General features: G+C 42.5%; 1 protein-coding gene across 1 annotated transcript in view; it reads left to right on the top strand.

Moving 5' to 3' along the window:
- FMNL2 (formin like 2) overlaps positions 1-25,319 on the top strand; it is a 262,288-nt gene extending 236,969 nt beyond the window's left edge. The window contains exons 18-26 of the mRNA XM_048484488.1: positions 1,192-1,436; positions 2,529-2,597; positions 2,747-2,827; positions 5,206-5,335; positions 6,342-6,505; positions 8,504-8,605; positions 10,607-10,705; positions 12,571-12,694; positions 23,012-25,319. Of these exons, the coding sequence (XP_048340445.1) occupies positions 1,192-1,436; positions 2,529-2,597; positions 2,747-2,827; positions 5,206-5,335; positions 6,342-6,505; positions 8,504-8,605; positions 10,607-10,705; positions 12,571-12,694; positions 23,012-23,121 (1,124 nt within the window). The 3' untranslated portion in view covers positions 23,122-25,319. The remainder of the gene's footprint in view (positions 1-1,191; positions 1,437-2,528; positions 2,598-2,746; positions 2,828-5,205; positions 5,336-6,341; positions 6,506-8,503; positions 8,606-10,606; positions 10,706-12,570; positions 12,695-23,011) is intronic.

Genomic DNA, 25,319 nt, shown 5'->3' with positions numbered 1-25,319 from the left:
ATACCATCAAAATCCATGTGTGGTTTTCTGTGGAATGTCATAAATATATTTCTGCTAAGATTCTTGTCTTTAAAGACTTTTGTTCCTAGCCGCAATAGAAATACCATCCTAAGATAAACATGATAACTCTTACAGGAGCAAGAAAGGACTAGTTTGTCTTCCCTTAGGGTTTGAATTTAGTCCAAATGTCCAGAATGAAATGTAGGTGGTATTGCATGTGAGATTTATGTTTGAAATGTAAGGCCTCCCTTCCAAATGTTCAATCCATCTAGTAACTAGTGAGACAGTACATCAATTCTAACAAAACTGGAAGCTGTAATATGTAAAACAGTTCAATAAAACAAACACTGAGGGGTTTTTGTGCAGCTTGCAAAAGTCATCCTGAACAATTGCTCTTTCCAATTATTCAGGAGGAGTAGCTCCTGTGGTAAATCATTCCATAGTCCAGGGATTACCATGCTAAAAGTGCTGCTTTCCCCCGCTTCAGTCAGTGATCTGCAACCTTGGTGGCTGTGGGCATCAAGGCAGCTGCTTTCCCAGCATTCATTGGTTTCTTCAATAAAACATCTTTCCCCAAAGCAGAGAGCCAGTTCTAGGCTTTTCTCTACGTTATTAGAACAAGAGGCGTTTCAGAAGAAATCAGCAGACTTGATCAGTTTTGGGTCTGCCTGGAACCCCCATTGAAACACATCTGCCTGGATCAGGAACAGGGTTAGCTTTCAACATCACAGCATCCTTTGATTGACTGCAGTGTCCTGTAACAACCATACATTAACTGCATGAAACATAGCTTGGCATCAGCAAAAGACATGATTGGGGTTGTCAGTGTCCAGATGCTACCTGGAGATCTCCTGGAATTATAGTTGATCTTTAGATTTCAGGGATTAGTTCTCCTGGGGGGAAAAACAGCTGCTTTGGAGGGTGGACTGTATAGTATTATACCCCACATACCTCTCCTCATGAATTGGAAAGGGCTCCAACCCTAAATCTGGAGTTGGCACCCCTAGATGCGGTTATCATTGAAAGTGTGGTCTAAGTATCCATAGGACCTTAATAATATGCAGTGATTTGGGAAATCGGGTTAATCAGAGCATCACGTTTTAAGTAGGCTTATTAAACGAACTCTTCTGATTAACAGCTCACTGCCACTCCCTTTTTATAATTATGAATTTTAATTTATTTATTTTTTTGCATTGGATAGGTTTGATCTGAAGACGTTGCCCGTCGATTTTGTTGAATGCTTGATGAGGTTCCTGCCCACGGAAAACGAAGTGAAAATGTTGCGGCTCTACGAACGGGAGAGGAAGCCTCTTGAGAATCTGTCAGATGAAGATCGGTTCATGATGCAGTTCAGTAAAATTGAGAGGCTGATGCAGAAGATGACCATCATGGCATTCATTGGCAATTTTGCAGAAAGCATCCAGATGCTGACTCCAGTAAGCGAAATGCAGAACTCGGGACTTTCTCACAATAGAACTAGAATTGTAATTCTAAGGGTTGTTCTTATGTGTATGTTACATGGTTGTAGGGTAGTTGCTGCAGTTATCATTAGAAGTAGGCAGAAGTTCTCTCCTGATAAATATTTACTGATCTTTGGTAACCTATAGTTCTTGCTTAGAAGAAGGGCAGAACAGTAAAATTATAAATGGCAATGATTGTCCGAGACTTCAGTAGCTTAACTTTTATCCACCACAGTTAAACATGCTTTTTATGCTTATATTCCATGGCACAAAGCTTTGTTTGTCCATTTATTGTAGGGTGAAATATTCTTAAATTAATAAGACTTTATAGTGAAATAAATAAGACTATATAGGGTTGAACGTTTGCCAAATTGTGCCCTACATAGTAATAATTTTAAGCATTTAAAGTAGTGTTTTCAGCTGATATAATTGGTCTGTAATCTGCCATTTAATTGATTATTAATTGATAATCATTGGGTATAGGAGGTCAGCCACTCACTTTCTGAATATTTCATTAGAAGGGCCTCACCCACAGTTGACATTTTGTATCTGTCTTCAAACTAAGTCCTTTAGTTTTCCATTTTTTGTATTCTTTTCTCACTTGTTGATAGTTATTAAGGCAGGAGAAGGTCATGTAAAGAGAAAAACCACAAACGATGAATGACGAGGTTATAGACCAATTGTAAAGAATTTAAGTCCCGCTTAGAGGCACCTTCAGTGACAAAGAAGAGAGGCAACCTGCAACATGAACTCAGAAGTCACAGGCCCTAGAAACTTAAACATAACAGCTCTACCAATTACTCAGAGAAAATGTTTTACTTAAAATTCAATTTATTAATCAACCAATTGCATAGTTAAACAAAGCATGTATTGGAACCTTAGTTTAAAATCAGTCACCATCCAATCCTAAAGTCAACTGGTAAAGTGGAAAGAGAGACATAATTACTTCTCATGTTCTTATGTTCTTCTGCTATGCTGTTAGATTCTTCCATAAATGTGGCCCATGGAACAACAGACTCTCTTGCAGCTTCCAAGTTGTTCACTTTACTTTTTGTGCTTGCCTTGCAGCAACTCCATGCAGTAATTGCAGCATCTGTCTCAATCAAGTCATCCCAGAAGCTCAAGAAAATATTAGAAGCAAGTATAACTTCTCTCTCTCTCTCTCTTTAACGTTGGTTATAGACCATGTTGGGTGGCTATACTCACATAAAAAAGCTAACCTTTCATTTCCATCATTATACGTACATTTAGCTCATGCTTGTTGTCTTTTCCTATGTTTTTTGCAGATAATCTTGGCTCTTGGTAACTATATGAACAGCAGTAAAAGAGGAGCTGTTTATGGGTTTAAACTACAGAGTTTAGATCTGGTAAGTAGGAAAAAAACAACACCTCTGCAAACTGACACACACATAGTTTTTACCTGAAGATTGCCTGCAGTTCTTTATTCACACAATTTCAGAAATCTATTTATTTGATTTGATTTTTTCTGTGCCTTTCAATCCGATAGGATCCCCAAAGTTGCTGAAATAAAATAAAATGTACAGTTATAACGGGGATGCTTTTGTTTGCTCAGATATTCCTCTGGTGTAGTACTTCAGTTGTTATTAGATTATTATATTTATCATTTTTTATTCTAAACCAGCTATTGGCACCTAGGTGGTCAGCATTGTCACCCGTAACAGAGTGATGTCACTTCTGGTATGATGCAGGGCACTCTGGTATTTGGGCAAAAATCTGGTAAACATGGCTTCTACCATAGAGCTTTTGACCAAATACTAGAGTATCCCTGAGTCACCAACCATGACACAGAAACTCTGTAGTGTGAGATATTCTTAAATTAGTAAGACTTTATGGGGAAATAAATTAGACTTTATAGTGTTGAAAGTTTGCCAGATTGTTCATTGTTGTAATCATTTTAAAGTGTAAAAGCTGCCTGAGCAGGAAGAGCTACTAGAGCTGATTTAATTGGTCTGTAACCTGCAAAGGCCTCCCCCACAGCTGGTAAGTTCCCCTAGTGCAGGGGTAGGGAACCTGCGGCTCTCCAGATGTTCAGGAACTACAATTCCCATCAGCCCCTACTAGCATGGCCAATTGGCCATGCTGACAGAGGCTGATGGGAATTGTAGTTCCTGAACATCTGGAGAAGGTTCACCCTCTAGTGAGCCCACCATGCTACCTGGCAATCTTACTTCTAGCAGATGAGAAGTGAACTGGTAAGGAAATTAATAAATAACTTTAAATGAAGGTGAATTGCAGGCCCTAAAACTTCATAATCCTGCCCTAGTTCATATACTCTTCCTTGGTATTTTCCCCAGCAGGCTGGAGTCTCAAAGAGAATAATGTGAATTATAAATTGGCCTAAATTTGCATTGCCAAGAAAATCTGTTGAGCATCACCCTGTACTTTGCCAGCTTTTTCTATATCTAGCTCCCCATTTCTTGAAGACAAAAATGTGGCAATTTATAAGTTTTAAAACAGTAGGAGGGGGACAGGCTGGGTTAAATCAGTGATAAATCCAGTGAATATAATGAACAGTGATTGCCAAGGTATAGAGAACACATTTGAGAACATTCTTTTTTTAAAAAAAAAATCTCAGAGGCCTTCAGTTACTTTGAAAAGCCTTTGGGAGAGCAACATAGAAATGTGATTCAGATTGTTCTCTTGTAAAGTGCTGTCTTCTTTTTACAAAGAGGTTGATTTATTTAAAAATTCAAGCAGCACAAGAAACCTCTGTGTTAAATCAATCTATGCTAAATCAATGCATGCAGGAATCTTAGGCTTCCTTGCTTCTCTTTTTTGGACACATGTATGTAATGTGATTTGGGTTGCAAACCAATTGGATTTTTAAAAAACATATATTTTGGCTTGGGGATTAGGATGCTAGAAATGACCACTGAATGGATACAGGGAGAGCAGAAAGGGATGAAATTTGGTAAGTGCTAGAGAAATAGGACCCAAGCTAATATACCGAGCTTGCCTTTGATATTCTATCTAGATTCTTTGTGAGATTTAGCAACATCATCTATGAATGACAATCAGTGCATATATATGATTATGGAACCAGGAAAACATTCTAAGGTAACAGGGAGAAATCTTCAGTTGTACACACATTTTTGTTTTTCTAAACTGCAGCCAGAATTACTGCCCCAGCTACAATTTCTAAAGAAATGCTGTTTATTTTTTTGAAAGTTATCTTGGATGTGGTGGGAAGAATAATCACTGGAAGCAAAATTCCTCACGTATCATTTGTGATTATGACCATGTGAATGACTAGATTCTACCTTTCCATGATTCCCCTCCCCTCTTTGTATGTATGTGCTATAACCGCAGCCTAGAACCACCCAGCTGTCAGCAACAGACACTGGAGGGTGTGGTTTTCTCTCCCCCCCCACACACATTTTCTCCTCACTCCCAACTGTCAATTTCTGCCTCTGGAAAAATTGTTCCTAAAATTGTGAGATTCTTGTCCAAAAAAGCTTTTCAGATCAGGGTGCTGCAATCAGGAAGGGGGAAGAAGTAAAATTGCAGCTTCCTTTTACTTTTGTCAACAGAGTTGTGCTTCAGACAAGAGCCTTGTCTTACATGATTTGTTGTATCCCAGAGTCTGTAGGAATTGTTTTTGCCTAGGTTGGGAGGGGATGCAGGGAAAAATGTATGTACTTTCTACTGACAGATAATTGTTCCAACTGGCTGTTTTTAGTACAGTCTAATCTCATACAACTCTTTGGTTTTCTCTGGTTTGCAGCTACTAGACACAAAATCAACAGACAGAAAACAAACCCTTTTGCACTATATATCAAATGTTGTGAAGGAGAAGTATCAGCAAGTATCACTTTTTTACAACGAACTTCATTATGTGGAGAAAGCTGCTGCAGGTAATGAGGCCGTGGTTTGCTTTCTACATAGGTTCAAATAGATTCCGTGCATATCTTAATGCAACAACAAATTGTACACAGCCAGTGTGTGGTGAAAGGGTCTGTTTTAAAAGAAGGTATTGACTTGTGTAAGATAAGTCGGACATCTCATAAGAATTTCAGAAGCACTACCAGCCACAGGGGAAACATCGTTTTAAAATGTTCCCTTTTAAAATAATCCTCAAGCTTTGGATGTCTTCTTTATATCTGCTTACACACCTGTTTCCCTACACCCTCCTTCATATCCCCTTTATTCTTCTGTAAAAGGCAGGGAATAAATGCAAACAAACAAACAAATAAATATTCATTTCTTGACTCCCATCTCACCCTGACTTAAATAGGCATGGTTCCTATCACTCTTTCGTTGCTTGTGGCTTTTTCTAGTGACATAGGAACATGTATGTTCATTTATTGTTTATTTTTCTGAAACAATGAAGGATTGTCCTGGCATCTTGGTACCTATGTCCATTTAGTGTTTTGAAGGCTTGTGTTCACAATGTGATGATATACCTAGGCAGAAGTCTTGGACTGAAAAAAACCTTAGCTTGCCTTCTACAGAATACATTTTTGGCAAGTTGGGTCTGGGTTTCCTGGACCCAGCTTACTCTCTCCACAGCAACACAGCAGTTTAGTGGACTTATTGTGACCTCTACTGGGATTTTTAAAGCAGGAAACATTCAGAAGTGGTTTGGCATTTCCTTGGCTGGTGCTTCACTCTTTTAGAAGCAGCAATGGAGCAAAGATTGCCATGTACACCACGCTGGGGTCTTTGAAGAAAACATGGAATAAAGGTAGAGAGAGATATGGGGAGAGGGAATATATGCCTCTCATTAAACTCTGTGGGATCTGTAGAGCACATTTCCCAGGTTTGTTACAGGAGATCCTTTAATATGAGAAGGAAGAATCAAATAGGAACGTGTGTGCTTGAGCTTTTCAGGTGTATTTCATTTTGCTTGTTTGTTTTCAGTATCCCTTGAAAACGTTCTGTTGGATGTCAAGGAGCTCCAGAGAGGTCTGGACCTAACAAAGCGCGAGTTCACCATGCACGACCACAATACCATGCTAAAGGAATTCATTCAGAATAATGAAGGGAAACTTAAAAAGTTACAGGATGATGCAAAAATAGCCCAGGTATTTCATGTAGTCCAGCTCTTATTAAAACATTATATTGACATATGTTGCTCTCAGGATCTAGAACTGTAATGGTTTTCAAACTGCAATGAGTAAGAAGGACAGGAATTCTCCCTCAGGTGTTGATGTGTTTGAAGCACAAATTAGCACTGATATGACACTCTCTGTCATCCTGTGTCACTGACAGTGACCTCCTAAGCAGGTCTTCTCAGACTTTTTCTCAGGTCTTTCCATTGAGGCTTATTCCCAGGAGAGTGTTCTTAGGATGGCACTTTTAGAATGGCAACACAGTTAACTTGGCATCCACGTTTCCTTCACAGGCAACAGTGTTTTGCTGACAGACAGATGCCTGCAAACTTTTATGTATATTAGCGCAATGAGGCTTCCCAGCCACACATTCACAGTCACTTAACTCTGAAAGTGATAAATATGTGGCCTTGTCAAGCCCCAATCTTGGTGATTTCCCTACTGGTGATTAATCCTGGGATAGCTACCCGAAATATCCCAGTTTCCTCCCAGTCTCCCCACTGCTGAACCATGGAACACAGATCAATCCTGGCTCTGTCACTCCTCCTCCCCCTTATCCCGTGTTTCCCCAGTACCTGGTTGCTTGTGCAACTTTTTGGCAAAACTTGTTACCAGTCTGCATCGGTGGGGAGGTTCGGGGGCCTGATGCAGTTCAATTTCCTGCCATTCATAGTGACGCAAATGCCGCCAGCCAATCAGAGTGTGGTGGCCCATGCGTGATGCACGTGCTCATTTCTTTGTTTTTGCTTCGTTATGGTTTAGTATAGTTTTGGTCTAATATTTGACTGAGGGAACGAGAGCAAGGCAACACTCTTCTGTATCGTTATAGCGTTATAACATTTAAACACAGAGGGGGTGCCTTGCTCATGGCCTCATGTCTTCACGGGCTGACGTGATGACGTGAAGAGAAGTTCCCACCCCAATATGGCACAACAGCCAATCAGGACAGTCCTGGCAAGCCGATCGTGTGGTGGTGGGGATTGTCGCATTTCTGGAATCGGAGACAGGCCCAAATGTCTTCAATTGAACATGGTGCAGTGAAGACAATGAAACCTCAATTAAAAGTTGCAGTTTATTTAGAAACTTGGATTAATCTACATCTGATTTTCAGTGGGAAATCGACCCTTATTAACCTTCATAGACCTCCTACCGTGATTTCAGAGAAACTGCTTAGTTGTCATAGAAATCAGGTCTGACCATGAGATAATTTGATAACTGTGGTGAGTTCAAAGCCAGGAAGCATCCAGAAAATATCTGTTTTGAGCCAGTTTAAAGTAGCCATCATGCTGTGCAATTACAGTTCACCCTTCCAATCCTGGCCAATCTGTTCTTCATGCATACTGTATGTGTAGAGATGCCCAGCAGCGATATGATACCTTCTTCCGAGACAGATTGCGTTGCCAAGTTTTCCTGGTCTGTGTAAACTGACAGGCCAGAACCATGGGATCGTTTTCCCTTTGCCTGCCAGACGGTGCAAGTCAGGCAGTGGAAAGTAGGTGAGAGTTGGTACTTCCTTTGTGCATTACGTATGCATTAAGTGTGTGAGTTGCTTCCGTCTGCTCACATCTTTTAACATCTTTATAGTGTTTGAAGTCCTGAGACCACATGGTCCCAGTGTTACCCTCATTGCTTCTTGAATGAAAGAATATTAAATGTAAGCAGATGCTGCAGGCAGTGATGGAAAGATACAGAAGCAAGACTGGCCGCTGGGTTGGCGGAAAGCATATCTTATAACCATTTTCAAAATGTACTGTAGTGGTTCTCAAAAGTGCCTAAGAGGGCATCACTCTGGAGGAACAGCAAGAGATGCTTACCTGGAAGATGCTATCAGTCAGGATGTGTCTTCTCTGTTCATGTTCTTTTGCTTTGTTTCTCTGTGTGTTAAGTGGTATTTTAGCTCAGTCTGTAGTTTTAGACTTGTTCCACTTCACATGTAAAGGAAAATGGCTTTTAAAAGTCACCCTTTTGCAGGATGCCTTTGATGATGCTGTGAAATACTTTGGAGAAAATCCCAAGACGACGCCTCCATCTGTCTTCTTTCCTGTGTTTGTTCGGTTTGTGAAGGCTTACAAAGTAAACATACATTTTAATTTGTACTTTTATAAATGTGATTCAGAATTACCTTTTGTTTTTTAAATGTAGTTTATTTTTATATTTGCCGTATATACTGGCGTATAAGTCGAGTTTTTCAGCCCTTTTTAGGCTGAAAAATGCCCCCCTCGACTTATACGTGAGTCAGTGGCAGGGCTACCAGGGGGCGGGAGGTGCGCCACACAGCAGGCACACGGCTTTGGGTCACATGGGGGCAGAAAATTCTGCCCTCCCCCTTCCCCCCGCGCCCCCCCCCCCACAGTTACTTTAGCTAACGGAGCAGGCTTGAGGAGAGGCCTGCCTGTGTTCCCTTCCAGGCTGATCCCCCCCCCCACGACACCCCCCCACACACTTACTTTAGCAAACCAAGCAGGCTGGAGAAGGAGGTGAAGGTCTGCCTCAGAAGAGCCTGCTCTGTTCACTAAATGAAAAATGTATTAGGGCGCCTACAATTCCCCCTCTGCCCTTACCCCAGGGGGGGGAGAAGGCGGTTGCCTTCTCCCTGGGGCAGAGGGGGAATGGCAGAGGCACCCTGCTGTATGCTGCTGGCTGCTGCATTTCCCACCCTCAACTTATACACGAGTCAATAAGTTTTCCCAGTTTTTTGTGGTAAAATTAGGTGCCTCGACTTATACTCGGGTCGACTTATACACGAGTATATATGGTACTTCAGCCAAAGTAGCTTACAACATTCTCCCCTGCATTCTCCCCTCAAAGCAACCCTCTGAGGAAAGCTAGGCTGGGCTTGCGTCACTAATCCAAGACTACCCAGCAAGCTTCCTTGGCACAGTGGGGGTTCGAACTTGGGTCTTCTATATCTTAGTTTGCCTCTCTAACCATTGCTAGCTCTTATTTTGTGGTTATATGTTTTGTTCCTGCCCAAAATAGTCTTGTATCTCCAGATTTATAGGAGGATATTAAGTAGAACAGTAGTAGTAAGAGTTGTACTGGAATAATCAAAAGGAGGATTAATTCATACCTCAGTCATCAGCTGTACTTTGACAACAGTTAAGCATCGTTCTTCAAAGTGATTTTGTTAGCTAGGATTAAGTGATACCATTTGCTATGAAGAATGTTGAAAGCCACAGTTAGACCTTCTTTTGTCTGGCTGTAGAAGAGTGACAGGTCTCCTTATCTTTGCCCTTTCCCAAGGACTTTGGGAAAGTATACATGGCTTCCCTCTCCCCATTTTCTCCTCACAATAATCCTATGGGGCAGGGAGAATGGTTGGCCCAGGGTCACTCCATGGTCTTCATTACTGAGGGAGGACCTGAGCATAGTATTTCTACAGACCTGGTTTAACTTCCAGATTGGCAGAAAAAATCCTAACTTTTAACATTGTGAGGTGGGGAGGTTACAATCATTTCCCACCATTGCAAATAGAATAGTGTTGTCTGCCTTCCGCACCTGCCCCTTTGCCCCTGCTTGGGAGTGGCTGGAAGGAGGAGGAATTTGTTGCAGAGTGGCTGGAAGGAGGAGGAATTTGTGACATTGGGCAGGCCATGTAAAAGAAAAGAGACCTCACAATGTAGCATCATAAGATACTTAGCTACCATTTTTAGTGGCAGTGGCCATTGGTGGCTGTAGAACAACACTGGCCAAAGACAAGAACCAGCAGCTAGACAGGCAGTTGACAAAACAGTGGCACCGTCTTTCCCCCAGTTATCACTCCCTACCTAGGGGAGAAGGTGGGGAAGCAGAGGCAGGCAAAAAGAAGAAGAGGAGGACCCGGCAGCCTTTGTACTGCTGTTTTTCTTCTGCCTTCCCTTACTGTCCCCTCACCCCTGCTTGGGAGAGAAGGTGGGCAAGTTGCAGAGGCAGTGTGGCTGGGAAGAAGAGGAGAAGGTTGTGGCTACTTCTCCACACACACCCTCCCCACATCACATGGGTTGTTTATGGAGGGAGTGCACTAAAAAATTAATCCAGTTGTCAGCTGTTCCAAGCTCTTAACAGCTTTGTATGTTTCCCTAAATGCATCATCAGCATGCGGACGAGGAGAACGAATTGAGAAAAAAGCAAGAACAGGCACTAATGGAAAAGCTGCTGGAGCAAGAAGCGCTGCTGGAGCAGCAAGATCAAAAGGTGGGGAGCCTTTTCCTGGGATAAATGAATGGGTGGCAGTGACTGTCTTTGGAATGATGAAACAGGTTGGCTGTGGTTGGCCAGCTGAGTCTTCTAGGAGGGGGTTATGCCATGTGTGTTATGGCAGCAACACATCCAGCACATTGCTTCCAAGATGTTTTCTTTCAGAGCTAACTGCTGAAGCTGTGCTTTCCAGAGAAACTCATTGGACCATAAGATCAGATTCAGGAATATGCCCCTTTCTGAGTCTTCATTGTCCCAACACCTTGTGCATTTGGCCCTGTTCCAAAGATGTATAGAAAACAGTAATGGGATATTATCTCATGTAAGCAAAGTTATTCAGTTTTCTGAGGGCCAAACTATATGTTGCAGTGGACACGGGCTTAACCTCTGGCTGTTGATGCCATTTTAGAGGAGCATTTAGCCTTTTAAAAATTGCCACGAGAACCCGTGCGTCATCACCAGGGAATCTTGTCCTCCCCTCCCCCACATGCGCCTTTTCAAGTGGCAGAACAGCTGTAGGGTGATGCTTCTGCACTTTAAAAGTTGGAGTGGGAAGGAACCGGATCTCTTGTGGCTGCCATTCTGCAGCCCCAATCAGAGCTGGGTCCTCTCAGGTCTTTTTAAACAGCTAAATTTTCCTGAAAAATGGCATCTGCAGCCACAGGTGGGACCTGTATTCACTGTACTATGTAGTTTGACTCTGACAAAAGCCAGGATTCAGTGGGTCATTTCTGTAGGCAGACTTTCTTACCTCAAGCAGCAGCAGCATTTTAAGGGGCATTTTAGCCTGCAGAGGAAGTTTGACAGGTGAGAAAGTTGCTCTTTGCAAGTGGAAATCTTTCTGCCCATGGAAAGACTCTGCTGGATAAATTTCGTTTTATTTATATTTTGGTTTCTTGGCCACGTTTCCCCTTGATAGGCTCAAGGCTGCTTACAGCAATAAATTAAAGGATTAAAATATACAACTATACACTGTAAGGCGCCATATAATCTCTCACAAAGGGCAATGAGTTAAAGAAAGAGCGGAAGATATTGGGAAGGGAAAAGGGGAAGAGAGTCCAGTTATGATAGAATGTCATTGCTGCCTTCAACTGCAGACCTAGCAGAAGAACTCTGTCTTACAGGCCCTGCGGAATTGCGATAGGTCCTGCAGGGCCCAGGTCTCATTTGACAGGGTTTCCCACCTGATCCTGGTTGACGGCAGCTTTCAAGCCAGGTGATCTGCCACAATTTCTGCTGTAGCAAAATGTGAGGAGAATCAGCAGGAGACACTCCAAAGGCAACAAAGAAAAGATGCTGTATTCAACTGAGCATTTTCTGCCTGAGATATGAGGCCCTCCTCCATGCTGTTATCTTTTAACTACATCATTATGAGTTGCTGTCATGCAGGCTCAGGTTAGAATAACGCAGTCTACAAACATGTCTGCATGGAAGCCCTACCCACTAAGAAGGTCACTGTTCTCTTATGAAAGATTGTGTACAGGATTGGGGAAATACTATTTTGGGGATAATGAATGGCTTGGATGCCCAAATGTCATAAAATGTAGCATATCAGAAGCCAGAGCTGTTTCTGCTTTACTTTCTCAAAGTTTGATCTACCACTTTGGTTTTCAAGCCAAACTCATATTTTTGTAGGTGATCCTTGGTTTTGGGCAGTTAAAATGATTTCTAAATGCAAAAGGATCCTTTTTGTGTGTGCTTTCTGAAGGTGGATCTGTAGGGGGTTTTTTTTGCCAAGTGCTCCATTTAAACTGTTTGCCAGTTGAGGCTGCAATCTGATGCCTGAGCAGAGCACATAGACCTCTGCCTTCTCAGGAAATGCTCTTCACTAACCTTTGCAGTCCCTTTCTGCTCCTTTTCAGTCTCCTTCCCATAAAACAAAGAGGCAGCAGCAAGAGCTGATTGCAGAGCTAAGGCGGCGCCAAGTCAAGGACAATAGACATGTGTATGAGGGGAAAGATGGGGCCATTGAAGATATTATCACAGGTAAGAAGAGAGGCTGCCCTGAAGGCAATGCAAAGTGTCTGTTGATAAAGTTCACCTTTAACAGTTCTGCTAGAGCTTTGTAAACCCATTAAGAACTGTGATAATCAGAAGCATTTAACAAACCCAGCCCAGTGTTCAGCCTACTTGCCAATCCGTGTCTTTTTGGTAGCAGAAATCTCAGTGAGATAATTGTTTGTGTCCTTCTGCACCCCGGCATGCTGGCATGATTAAAACCATTGACAATGGACAGTGTTGGTAGATACATTTGTGCAACTGATGCATGCGGTAAATAGTTAAATATGGTTGATCCATATGCAGAGTCATTGGTGCTTAACCTTATTCTTCAAAACTCCTGTTTTCCAAAAGATGCTACTAACCATAATTTGCTGTGGCATTAAAACAATTGTGAAAAGGCAAAATCATTCTTAATGATTTAGAACTTCAGAGCTGGCTGTTTGTTTTCCTACAAACTAACGCTTGCCGTTTCTGTGGTCCGCAGTTGAACCCAATAGGGTAACGGTGGCTGGGCCTAATTTTTAGCAAATGTGACATGGACAGGCTTATTATCTCCTGAAATCTGATTTTGGTCTATGGCTCTGTAACACAATGCATGGTAGGGACCATAAATGGCCATGACTTATGTTCCCCATATATTTTGTACTGAGTATCTAATTGCTGAATCTGTAAATTGATACATGAGACCTTTAGTACCAAAGACTAGGCATTTTTATTTATTTCAAAGACGGCCACGTACACCATTACTAAAGCCTTGTTCGTCTTCACTGCAATGACAGCTACTGGGTGTACCGCCAGCATCCCCCCCCCCCCCCGCCCCCAATACAGTATTCACAAGGGTTCTCTGTGATTGTGTTACTTCTTTTCCCTGTAGTCCTGGAAGAGCCAATCAAAAAGGGGGAATACCCTACATAAAGAAAATTATGTTTAGAAAAATTATACAGATCTATGTCTTTGTTTAAATTACCAGTTTTATAATCCCCAGTTGCCAAAAGACAATTTTGACAATTGCCCAGCCAGGTAAATCCTATTGTGGTGAAATGATCAATAAGCCATTTTAGGTGTCCTTAACAAAGCACTAACAATGTACTAATGCAATAGATCTTTGCTTCTTACTGTGTTCTGTCTTGTTTGGCTGTTATTTTCCATGCAGTGCTGAAGACAGTGCCCTTTACAGCTCGAACGGCCAAGCGTGGCTCTCGGTTTTTCTGCGAACCTGTTCTCACAGAGGAATTCCATTACTAAACTATTCCTCTTTCACTCCTGGTGCTCTTTTAAAAAAAGGTTGCTATAGGTTTTTGACATTTCTCCGTTTGCTGTGGATCTTGTGTATGGCTCTGTGGCTGTTGAATGGATTTGTGATGTCTGCTGTGTTTTTGGAATTGTATGTTACATTGTCACCTCATTGCATGTTCTCATCAGCCAATAAACGTTTGCTCCCTTCCGTAAGAAACATGACAAAAACTTGTGTGTTTCAGAGGCTTCACTCGTGTTGGTGCTAAATGCCATGGAACAGCAAGTGTGGAAAGTCATAGAAATGCCTTTTGAACCACTGGCTGCTGTGCAGTCCACACAATTTGCAAAGTATCTTTCCTTGTGTTGTAATGATAAAATGTGACAGATGGTTCATTTGTTTTCCCCACTCTGTATCATCTTCGTGTTTCCTTTTGCGATTTGATCTGCATTGCACAAATCCTGTTTATCTCTGGAAGTGGGTCTAGTGTGCATGCATTGGGTTGAACTTTACAGGCTTCTCTTTGTAGCATGTGAGAAGTAGTCACCGTTTTCTTTTCTGTGATCTGCAAGAACATTCCTCATCAGCCACGCTAATTTTTACTTGCATGTTTGTGATTGCATGTGAGGGCAGGTGTCACATAAGTAGCCCTTCAATCCTTGCATGTCCACATTCATGGTAGGTTCAGTTCCATGCCAACCTAATTGGAAATCTTCTTAGAGCCATATCATAACAACACATGAGAGAACATGAGGCCTTCCATCACGTCAGACTTTCTTAATTTTGGGACACAAACAGAAGCTGGGCTACAGTACTGGAAGCATACCTTGGTTTCTGAGATGAGGTATAAGAAAATGTACACAAATATCCAAATGGGTTACATGGGAAATGTAAATGGGAAGACTCAAGATGGGTGACTCAAGACTATAGAACCCTAGTAAAAGAGTCGCTTACACTGGCCTCACCATTGTAGACGTTCCAGGGTATTGTTGTGGAACTGGATCTATTGACATCTTGTGGTATAAACTGTAACAAAGGGGAGTATAATACTGCATGTCCCCTTGTCTTTGATATCTCCAATCTTAAAGGGAACTGTGTTTCATTTCCTACCTGTGAAGTATATTTTAGCAGGGGCCTTTATTCCTTTTTAAACTAGGAATGCTGACCTCGCAACTAGCTCGACTTCTGTTTGCTCTTTCAAGTTACTTGCTGTGCAGTCACGCTGGAGCCAATATTCAAAGCAGCTTGGAGTTTCATTACTTAGAGTCTTGGGTGGCCTTCTTTCCTGTCCTTCTCCTTCCTTTCCTTAACACCTTCTTGCAGCCTTGACCTCCTTCAGCGCCTCCTGATGCTTTACTTGCTAACCTCTGTAGGTTTTGATTTTTGATTTTGTTTTGCTTTCAGGGCACTGAATTGAGTTGCTCTTCATGTTCCATCCCATTTTTAACTTAACCATCATTCTGTGTGTTTTTTTTTCTATTTAGCCCTAAAGAAGAATAATATCACTAAATTCCCAAATGTTCACTCGAGGGTAAGGATTGCTTCTAGCACACCGGTGGTGGAGGATACACAAAGCTGGCAAGCATCACTTTTTACTTAGCTTCCTCCTCTCTCTGTATGCTGTGCAAACTGCTGCAAAACACAGCCCTTTAACAGAAGTGGGAATGTGCTCTAAGGGATTTGGAGATTGTTTGCAGGTCTTCTGTGCACTGTTATGGGCCAGGCTAATCATCAGCCCTTGTGTGCACCAAATGATGACATTGCCATTCCACAGATGTAATGGCTGTCCCTTTCCAGAAACCAGAGTTGTCTTCTCCTACCTGTTTTCTCTTGATTGCAAGCCATGTCCAGGCTTAAATTCTGTAATAGGAAGGCATGCAAGAACTCAGCCCAGTTCTTAGGCACCTGGCTTAAATGTTCCTAAGAATCTTCTTGCAGTTTAGAGATCCTTTGACCAGGCCCAGGTTTTTCATACATGCAATAGGAAGGAAAGAAAAACGTCAGCCCAGCCCTTTTTCAGCTGGTACACATGGTACACCTCCCCAGTCCATTATGTGTAGAACACCTACCTCGGAGCTCTTCTCTGCACAGTGGGTGAGTAGTGGGGTCTTCTCAAATTTCTCTGTTTACACGTGAGGGGGCACTCACTCCTTGCCACAGAGCTTTTCTTCAAAGAACTTTCTCAGACCTGGTTCCCTTAACTCTGCCCATCAACTAATTCTTAAAGGCACAGATCTCATTACACCATACACAAGATTACTGGCTTAGCCCTTTAAGCTGCAATTATATTGATATTACTGTTCCAAAAATAATCCCCCACCACAAGATCAAAGAGACAAAGCAATTCCTTGGACCACACTTTGCTCAAGAAGGGGACCATGTCTTACAGCTGATATTCCCTCTCCTTCCAGCACACTTCCTACTGCTGCTACCAAAGGACAGAGAGGCTTGTTGTTAGCACTCTCTTATTATTTTATTGATATCACGATATATCTATATGAGGATGTAGATGTTGGTGTGTTTTGGCTAAGCCCATGTGAGTGAGTGTCTTTTCTGTGACTTGAAGGAGCTGGCAACAAGGAAGGGGGGGTGAGGGGGAAGGCATGCGTGACAATCCGAGGGAATGGGAAGGCTGGCTGTGGGCAGGGGGAACATGTCCAGGGAAAACCGGGCTCACTGACAAATCTGCCTCACTCTGGCAGCGAAGCAAATTAAAATTGTTCTAGAGTGGTCTTGCTTGCCGCGGAGAGAATGAAAAGTGAGGAAATACATCCATACAAGCAGTCTTGCAGCAACGGACATTTGTCCCCACTGCACAGCAAATACATTGTGCATAATTGACCCCTGTGTTTTAGGTATTTACTATCATTAATGGGGGGAAAGTATTAAAAGTAGGGTTGCCATCTCCTTCCTTGCCTTGTTTCTCCTGTCTTTGGGAAGAATCCTTTAGTCTGTCAACGGAACACTGTGCTCATTGTGGATCTTTTTCACATTTCTGTCTCCATTTGTGGGATCTGCATGTACTGATAGCCATATGTTTCTGGGGAGGGGTGTTTGCAGTGAATGTGAGAAGGGGCAAAATTGCCCTCCTGCCCTCTGATGTCAGAGAAGATAGTGCTTGTGGAAGAGGAAAGAAAGAAAACATTTATTTTTATTCATCTCTCCCCGCATCCCAGTGGGTATCCATAGCTGCTTTACATTGTTCTCTACTTTCATCTTATCCTCGTCATGATCTTCTGAGGGTAGGTTAGACTCAGAGTGCGTGACTGGTCCAGTGTCATCTGGCAAGCTTTCATGGCAGGGTGGGAATTCAAACCTGAGTCTCTCAGATCCTGGTCCAACATTCCATCCACTACATGCTGGCTCTCTTTTGCCCTGTTTCTCATTCAACCCTCAGATCCAGATGCTATTCATCCACGTGGATCCCACAAGCTCAGTGTGGCATCTCCAGGGGTCAGGGGCACATCATTCCTTTTTGCGCTGTGGTGGCAGCACATTGCTTTCAAAATCTGCACAGCTAAACACATCTCCAGCGGCCCAACAGAATCTTAGTTGAGCAAAAGCTCTACCTGGCCTTGCCCACTTTCTGCAAACTCTTGGCAGGGTCCAGGAAATTTGTTGGTGGGCATTATGGTATCACATTGGGAACCCCTGCACAAAGGCTAGCTACATCTGAAGCTTTGGGTTGGCTCCAAGGAGCTACGACGCATCAGGGACCAGGAAGCCCATCAAACTAGGACCTGACATGGGCCCAATCACATCTCTCCTCTTTCCTTGACCTCAACTTCCTCCCATCTCTCCATGCCTCTGATAATCTTTGGGCTTTCAAACTTTCACTCAGCTGTGCTCCCTGTAAGAGGAGTCTGCTGCTGTCTGATGTTCCCGTTCCGCACACTTAAAAGGCATGTCCTCAGATAAGAACATAAGAGCCTGCTGGATCAGACCAGAGTCCATCTAGTCCAGCACTCTGCTACTCGCAGTGGCCCACCAGGTGCCTTTGGGAGCTCACATGCAGGATGTGAAAGCAATGGCCTTCTGCTGCTCCCGAGCACCAGTCTCAGATCAAGGAGGATCAAGATTGGTAGCCAGAGATCGACTTCTCCTCCATAAATCCGTCCAAGCCCCTTTTAAAACTGTCCAGGATGGTGGCCATCACCACCTCCTGTGGCAGCATATTCCAGACACCAATCACGCGTTGCGTGAAGAAATGTTTCCTTTCATTAGTCCTAATTCTTCCCCCCAGCATTTTCAAGGTATGCCCCCTGGTTTTAGTATTGTGGGAAAGAGAGAAAAAAGCCAGGCCCCCACCGGTTCCAGTGCCCCCACCCCCCCTCGTCAACATTTTCTAACATTTTCTAATGAGGCATTTCCCTGGGTACCGGCATCAAGAGCAAAATCGACAATGCCAAGCAGAAGACAATGCCAAGACAGGAAGGGAGTGGATCCAGGAGACTAGTATATGGATTCCCCTTCCATAGAAAACAATCTGGGACGGGAGTCCAGACCCTCCTCTCACATCTGGCAATCAACTGTCTTGGGATTGAAAGGAACTGCTTGGGAGAGGGGAACACAAGAAACATCCTTGATACTTGTGCAAATGAATGGGAGGAACCTAGTCTTTGATCACCTTCTTCTTTCAATGGCAACCGTTCCCAGTACGCTGAAGTGATGAGAAGCAGAGAATGTGCATACCTATTAAACAATAGCTGGTAAACTCTTATCATTATGACAAGCCGTCTGTGCGAGAGGAGAGATTGTGTACAGCAGAGAACAGTAATGGCTGGGTTTCTTCACCAAACCCTGCAGTGCATTATTCTTCCATAGAAGTGAACAGCAACCGTTCACTTGCACGGGAAAACTCAGTGACAGCTCTGAAGTGCATGTAAACCTGCCTCTCCCACTAACCAGTGTCAGGGATGAAGGCCTCTTTTCAGTTTTGCCTCGTACTGAATTAAATTGGATCATTATTTATTACAGTCACAGACCCAATTCTAAAGTACATACAAAAGCAACTATGATGCATACTGAATCTTCTGGATTTTGTTCCACAGAATTCAGTTGGAGACACTGAAGAATAATCCATTGCTGGTCTGTTGGGCCTCATCCTCATTCTGGATTCTGCTCTTTTTAGTGGGGCCCCAGAATGTGATGAAATCCTTAAACCTCATTTTTATCTCTGTTGGCTAAAGACCAAAGTTTGTGGCAGGTCGAGGAGCATGGTCTCTGGCTCTTCCCGCTCCTTTTGACTTGGTCGTCTCCTCCTCTCCATTCTTACTGAGTTGCAAGATAAATCTTGCAGATGCCTTTCTGAAAAGATCCAAGGTAACTAGCCTTTCCTCTCCCAGCCGTGCATCATGTTACACTAAAAGCTTTAATCCCCACAATAAGGAAATAGCCCGGGAGTTGGGTGGGGAAAACATAAAATTTCCAGAATGATTCCCCTCCCACCCCAGACCTTTGTGCAAGGAAGAGGAAAACAGTGGTGTGCTCTCTGGTTAAATATAGATGAGAGAAAATAGTGGATGTTCGGTATTGCCATATTGGGCCTACCTCTCACACCAGGCCACTTTGAATCCAGATACTGGCAAATTAAGCTGATCATAACATATTTCCAGCTATGCTGCTTGAAGCTTAACCCTCTGGGAAAAGCATATTGACAGATTCACGCATGTGAAAATTATTTGGGCGCTGTGTGGTTTCCGGGCTGTATGGCCGTGTTCTAGCAGCATTCTCTCCTGACGTTTCGCCTGCATCTGTGGCTGGCATCTTCAGAGGATCTGATGTTGGGAAAGCAAGTGGAGTATATATCTGTTGGAGTGTCCAGGGTGGGTGGAAAAACCTTGTCTGTGAGTAACAAACCCACCACACAGCGCCCAAGTGATTCCGGCCGTGAAAGCCTTCGACAATACATTGAAAATTATTTCTTTGATTTTTATTTCACTTTCCCTGCCATTAAGGCTCAGAGCATTTTCCAGCGTATTCAATAAAAGCACATACAATTGAGAATGTTTACTTTTATCTGGCACTGAAATTGACCAGATCGCCCCTCAAATATTGACCACCTAAAGTATCACTCTCCCACTTCCATTGCCTATTGTGCAGAGGTTGCTTTCCCCACCAATTTTCTTTTAGCACAGACGACAAAGAAAGAAATCAGTTTGGGCTTCTTTTCCCTTCATTGCCCACAGTTCTCCTTTCATTTTTCTCCCGCCCTTTTTTTTCAAGTATTCCAGGATGTCAAGTATAGTTCTCATGCCCTAGGCTGAGAGAGTGTGATATGCTGATACCAACCAGTGAACTTCATGGCAGAATGGGTCCTTGAACCCAGGTCTTCCTATTCCTAGACCACCATTTGTATTACTACAGGACTGGAGGTGTGATATGACCTCAAAGTCAGCACCACCCCCATAATTTATTTCCTTATCAGGATCCAACTACCGTTAGCAAGGTATGAATTGGCTCTTCAACTCATAGCGTTAATGTAATTTATCCAGTGCTTTCCTTATCAGTTTGGTTACTGTTCTGTTATTAAAAAGAGGTGAGCTGTTTAAAACTTGATGGATGGGCAGACTGGTCCTGTTCTGGGAATCTGATGCTGTGGAGTTCTATTACAAAAGGACCAAGGGTTTAGAGTGATTCCCCAGTGTGTTCCTGTGGGCATCATGGCATCCACCATTGGTGCTCACATGCTTCTTCACTGAAGCAAAGGGTCAATTGTGGGTTTTACCCTCTTCATTGGAGCAGGAGGTGCTTCTGAAGTGCCTAGGAGACCTTTGTGTCAGCTGGGAGCACTCATTTAAAAACTGCTTTCTCCATTATAGAAAGATATTTGGTTTGATCGAGTGGCGTAACTAGACAAACTGGAGCCCTAGGCAAAACATGAGTTTGATGTCCCCCCAGGCGCATGCCCAGTCCAACGCGCACCCCCCAGTCCCCTTGTAGCTACGCCCAGTGGCGTACCTAGGCAAACTGAAGTTTGGCGCCGCCCTCCCCAACCGTGACCAAGAAATGACTTTTTACACCAGATCGTTTCAAAGTTACCATCAAATTATAGAACATGCCTCAACTCACAAATCTGAACACAGCAACAGGCCATGCCACACAGCAGAAATAATTTTTTTGAAAACAATTTCAAAATGCTTTCAAAATGTTTTATTACGGCTATGAAAACATTTTATGGTGTTGTATCCAGTCCCGCAATTGGAGGGAAACAGCATCACTTTCAATGTTGTTTAAACTGGGAACCCCAGATTCTCCCTTTAAAATGGATTTAAAAGGAGAATCTGGACTCCATAGTTTAAACAAGTGATGCTGGAATCCACCCCCAAACAGCATCATTTTCAATGGTGTTTAAACTAGGGAGCCCAGATTCTCCTTTTAAATCCACCTTAAAGGGAGAATCTGGGGTTCCCAGTTTAAACAACATTGAAAGTGATGCTATTTTGGGGTTGAGTCTCCCCCACTCTGAAACAGCATCACTTTCAATGTTTAAACTGGGGACCTCAGATTCTCCCTTTAAATCCATGCCAAGGGGGGTGGGATTTAAAAGGAAAATCTGGGAAAATTTGGGGGGTACCTGCTGTCAGGGGTGCAATTGTGAAGCTATCAGCACCAAACTTTCAGGGTATCTTTAGGAAACTCTCCTAATGATACCACCCAGGTTTAGTAAAGCTTGATTCAGGGGGTCCAAAGTTATGGATCCTCAAATGTGTAGCCTCCATCTTCTATTAGCTCCCGTTGGGAACAATGGGTGATGGGGGCACCCCCTTTGGAAGTCTATAGCTTTGGACCCCCTGGACCACACTTCACAAAACCTGGGTGATATCAGTAAGAGACTCTCCTGATGATACCTCCCATGTTTGGTGAAGTTTGGTTCAGGGGGTCCAAAGTTATGGACCCTCAAAGGTGTAGCCCCCATCTCCTATTAGCTCCCTTTGGAAACAATGGGGATGGGGCACCCCATAACCTTGGACTCCCTGGACCAAACCTCGCCAAACCTGGGTGATAGCATCAGGAGAGTCTCCTGAAATATCCCTGAATTTTTGGTGCTGCTAGCCTAAAAACTGCACCCCTGCAGGCCAAAAACAGAAAACCCACTAAAATACCAAAAAACCCCCCACAAACTAACCCTGCATTGTATTGTTGAAGGCTTTCACGGCCGGCTTTCACAGCACTCCAGTAACCCTGCATTTTTTGCGCCCACCACAAGGGGGCGCCCTGGGCAACTGCCCACTTTGCCCAATGGGCATTACGCTCCTGGTTTGATCATTAGATGTTCTGTCCCTAAAGTGCTGTCCCTAACGAAAGTGCTGTCCCTAAAGGTTAGGGAGTTCTTGGTTAGAGGAAGAAAGAAGGAGATAAGGGAGTTCTACCTGTTTGTTGTAATGACTTCTCTAAACATTTGAATCCACTCTTGGGGGTTGAGTCTAGAAAGCCTTAGTCTGGTTTGCCTTCCATGTGAAACAGTCAACTCTTAACACGTGGTTGGGGGAGTGACATTCGAAGGAAGCGGGAAGCATGAGTGAATCCCAACCTTCAGGAGATATCACTTCGTGCAGCTGATGGCGCTAGTGTCTGACCTTGCCTTTGCGCCCCCCCTTGATTAAAACTCATCCCTTCTTTCCTTTTCTTTTTCATTATGGATAAACAAGTAATAGAAACTGATGCATGGTGGGGGAATCCCCGTTTGAAGTGCTTTTTTTTCCAGAAAGAAACTATATATTATTTTACTTCATGCAGGGACAATTTGAGGTGGGAAACTTGTAAACAAGCCATCACCCATAAAGCTGGTGCATTTTCATACATGCAATCACAAGTCTGCAGCTGTCCATGGAGCATAAACGTAGTCCTCCTTCCACTGTAGAAATTGCATGTGAGGGCCTGTTTTACTAGCCTTCAATGAATGCTAAATCAGTTTTGTGAGCTTTGCTCTCAGCAAGTTTAGAAATCCTTTTCTTGTTTTGCTACAAGCTGCTTTGATTGGTTACCAGCAAGATTCTTTTTCTTGACTAGATCCAGATCCCAAGATCAACCTGCTTCTGATCTGTATATGTTTTTCAACTTCACAGATCTGAGAAACCAGCCCTACAGACGAGCCGATGCGGTGAGGAGGAGCGTGAGGCGCCGTTTCGATGATCAGAACCTGCGTTCTCTCAACGGTGCTGAAATAGCCATGTGAACTGAAATGGAGAAACCCACAAGTGGAAAGTGGGGGATGACTGATACCTTTGTCATGAGAACTATTATGCGCACTACCATTTTAATTACGGCCTTGATCACAGTACATTAACTTTCCTTCTGAAGGGCTCACTAATGCCAGAAAATGCATAGGAATGCAGGAAGAGAGAGAGAGAGAGACATGGTCTCTCCACTCAACTGTAGCTACCAAGTGCCTAAATTTTGAAATACCTGCTCAAATTAATCAAAGCAATAGGACGTTGTTAGATTGGGTTTCTTTTTTACACCAATACATTTGTTCAGTATTCTTAACCAAAATGTAAAATACGTTGTATTTTTGTTGTTGTTACATACAATTTGGTGAAAGGTCTCCAAGAGGCCTTAATTTTATGACCACTTGCATATAGATACTACTACTGTGGACTTTTTATGATTTTGGTACATTCCTGGATGGTCTAAAGGAGTTATTTTCAGCTTCAGCTGCACATTAGCTTTATATATGCATACATAGGTATATGCATATATAAGGGCTTGTTGTATGTAGAGGGGAAAGCCTGTAAAAGGAACTGTGCCCTTTCAACATTTTACTGTGGGAAGCATCCATCAAAACGAAGCTGAGACAGATGCAACTATAGCTTCCAAAGGGTTACAGTTAATTGGGATAACCAAGTCTTTGTTTTCTGCTGTAAATAGGTAATATAAGGTTTATATCAAATACATTCTGCCTGTGTTCAGATTCTGGGCACTATACATCGAAGATGAATGAAGCAAGTCAGGAGGCATAGCTCAACAATTTTAAGAGTGCAGACAGAAAAAAAAAATAAAGGATGGTGTATAAAACTTTATTATGGAGTTCTTCAAGTAGAGGCAGCTTGGATGTAACTGTTATTTATTAATTAGCACTAAGATATTAATTTCTCAATAATCAGTATTAGAATTCATGAGGACCACAACTGTCCATTTTCACTTGCTGGAGCAGTGAAGAACTGGTGCCCTGCTAAGCTAATTAGGATAGTCTTCCCAAAGAACAGTTTTATTTCTGTGTTATGTACCAATGGAAGTTCGATAAATTGCTGTTTGCACCAGCTGGGATCATGGTTCAACATTCTCAATTGGTTAAAGGGCAGCAGACTGTTGAATTCATCAGTACATCCATTCTCTCACGTTAAAACTGGATATGTTCCTGCACAAGCAGGTCTCCTTGTGGCTAGCAGGAACGGTGAGCGTAAACTGTACGCATGGGTAAGTGCAATTTGGAATCATTTGTGACCATTGTCTTGTTTTTCAAAGGTCTGCACATTCCCATCCGATTTTGGATGTGTACCACTTACATGTGCTGAACTCTTTCTTGGATTTGGGCTTCTGTCCTAACTTTTGAAACCATTAGAACACTTAAAATTGTTTTAGCTATGAATAGTAGCAGCTGCAGCTCAATACATTGCTACGACAGCACTTGTTTTATTCTGAAGTCAAAAACTGCATCACTATGTTAATTGTAAAAATCTATTGTATAGTATTTAACCAATGAGGGGTTTTTTATGTTGTGCTTATGTGAACCACTGGTAAAAGTCCCATATTCCTTTGATAATGTGTAGTTATATGATAATCTGTTTTTAAATGTACAGATATTTTGCTACAGAATTGGTGCTTTTTTATGGTTTTTACACCTCTTTAATTCCCACTGTAGCCTCTGGGTATTGTAAATATTGTTTAAAAATGCATCAGCCTGTGCTATACGATCTGAATGTTATTTTAACTTATAGTTTTTTTTATATTTAACTAAATGGACAGTTTGGGGCTCAAAAGTTACTATGTTGACCTTTGCTTACCTATTTACAGAAATTTTATTTTAAACAACTGCCAATTGGTCTCTTGATTTACAGCAACATACACTTGACATACTAAAGAGAACATGCCAAGATGGCAACTTTTTCATGTGTTGAAAGATGACTGTATTGATTGAGATAATATAATTGGGGCAATATAATTTAATGAGAAACAACTGCACAAACATTAAATGTATACTAAAACAGGGATAAATATGCACAAGCAAGCTGTAATGTTGGCATGTTCTCGTCAATATTTTATCTAGTGATAGACCTACTTCTTAGCAATATTATAGGTGTTTTATAAAAGCAGTTCATGTTACTTTTCTGATCTGTTCATGCCATATGATTGAATAAACTATTTACACTACTA

This window comes from Sphaerodactylus townsendi, linkage group LG02, assembly GCF_021028975.2.
Source record: "Sphaerodactylus townsendi isolate TG3544 linkage group LG02, MPM_Stown_v2.3, whole genome shotgun sequence".
In the NCBI taxonomy this organism is placed as follows: Eukaryota; Metazoa; Chordata; class Lepidosauria; order Squamata; family Sphaerodactylidae; genus Sphaerodactylus; species Sphaerodactylus townsendi.
The sequence above is the reverse complement of the archived record's forward strand: the minus strand, read 5'-3'. Positions and strand labels throughout refer to the sequence as shown.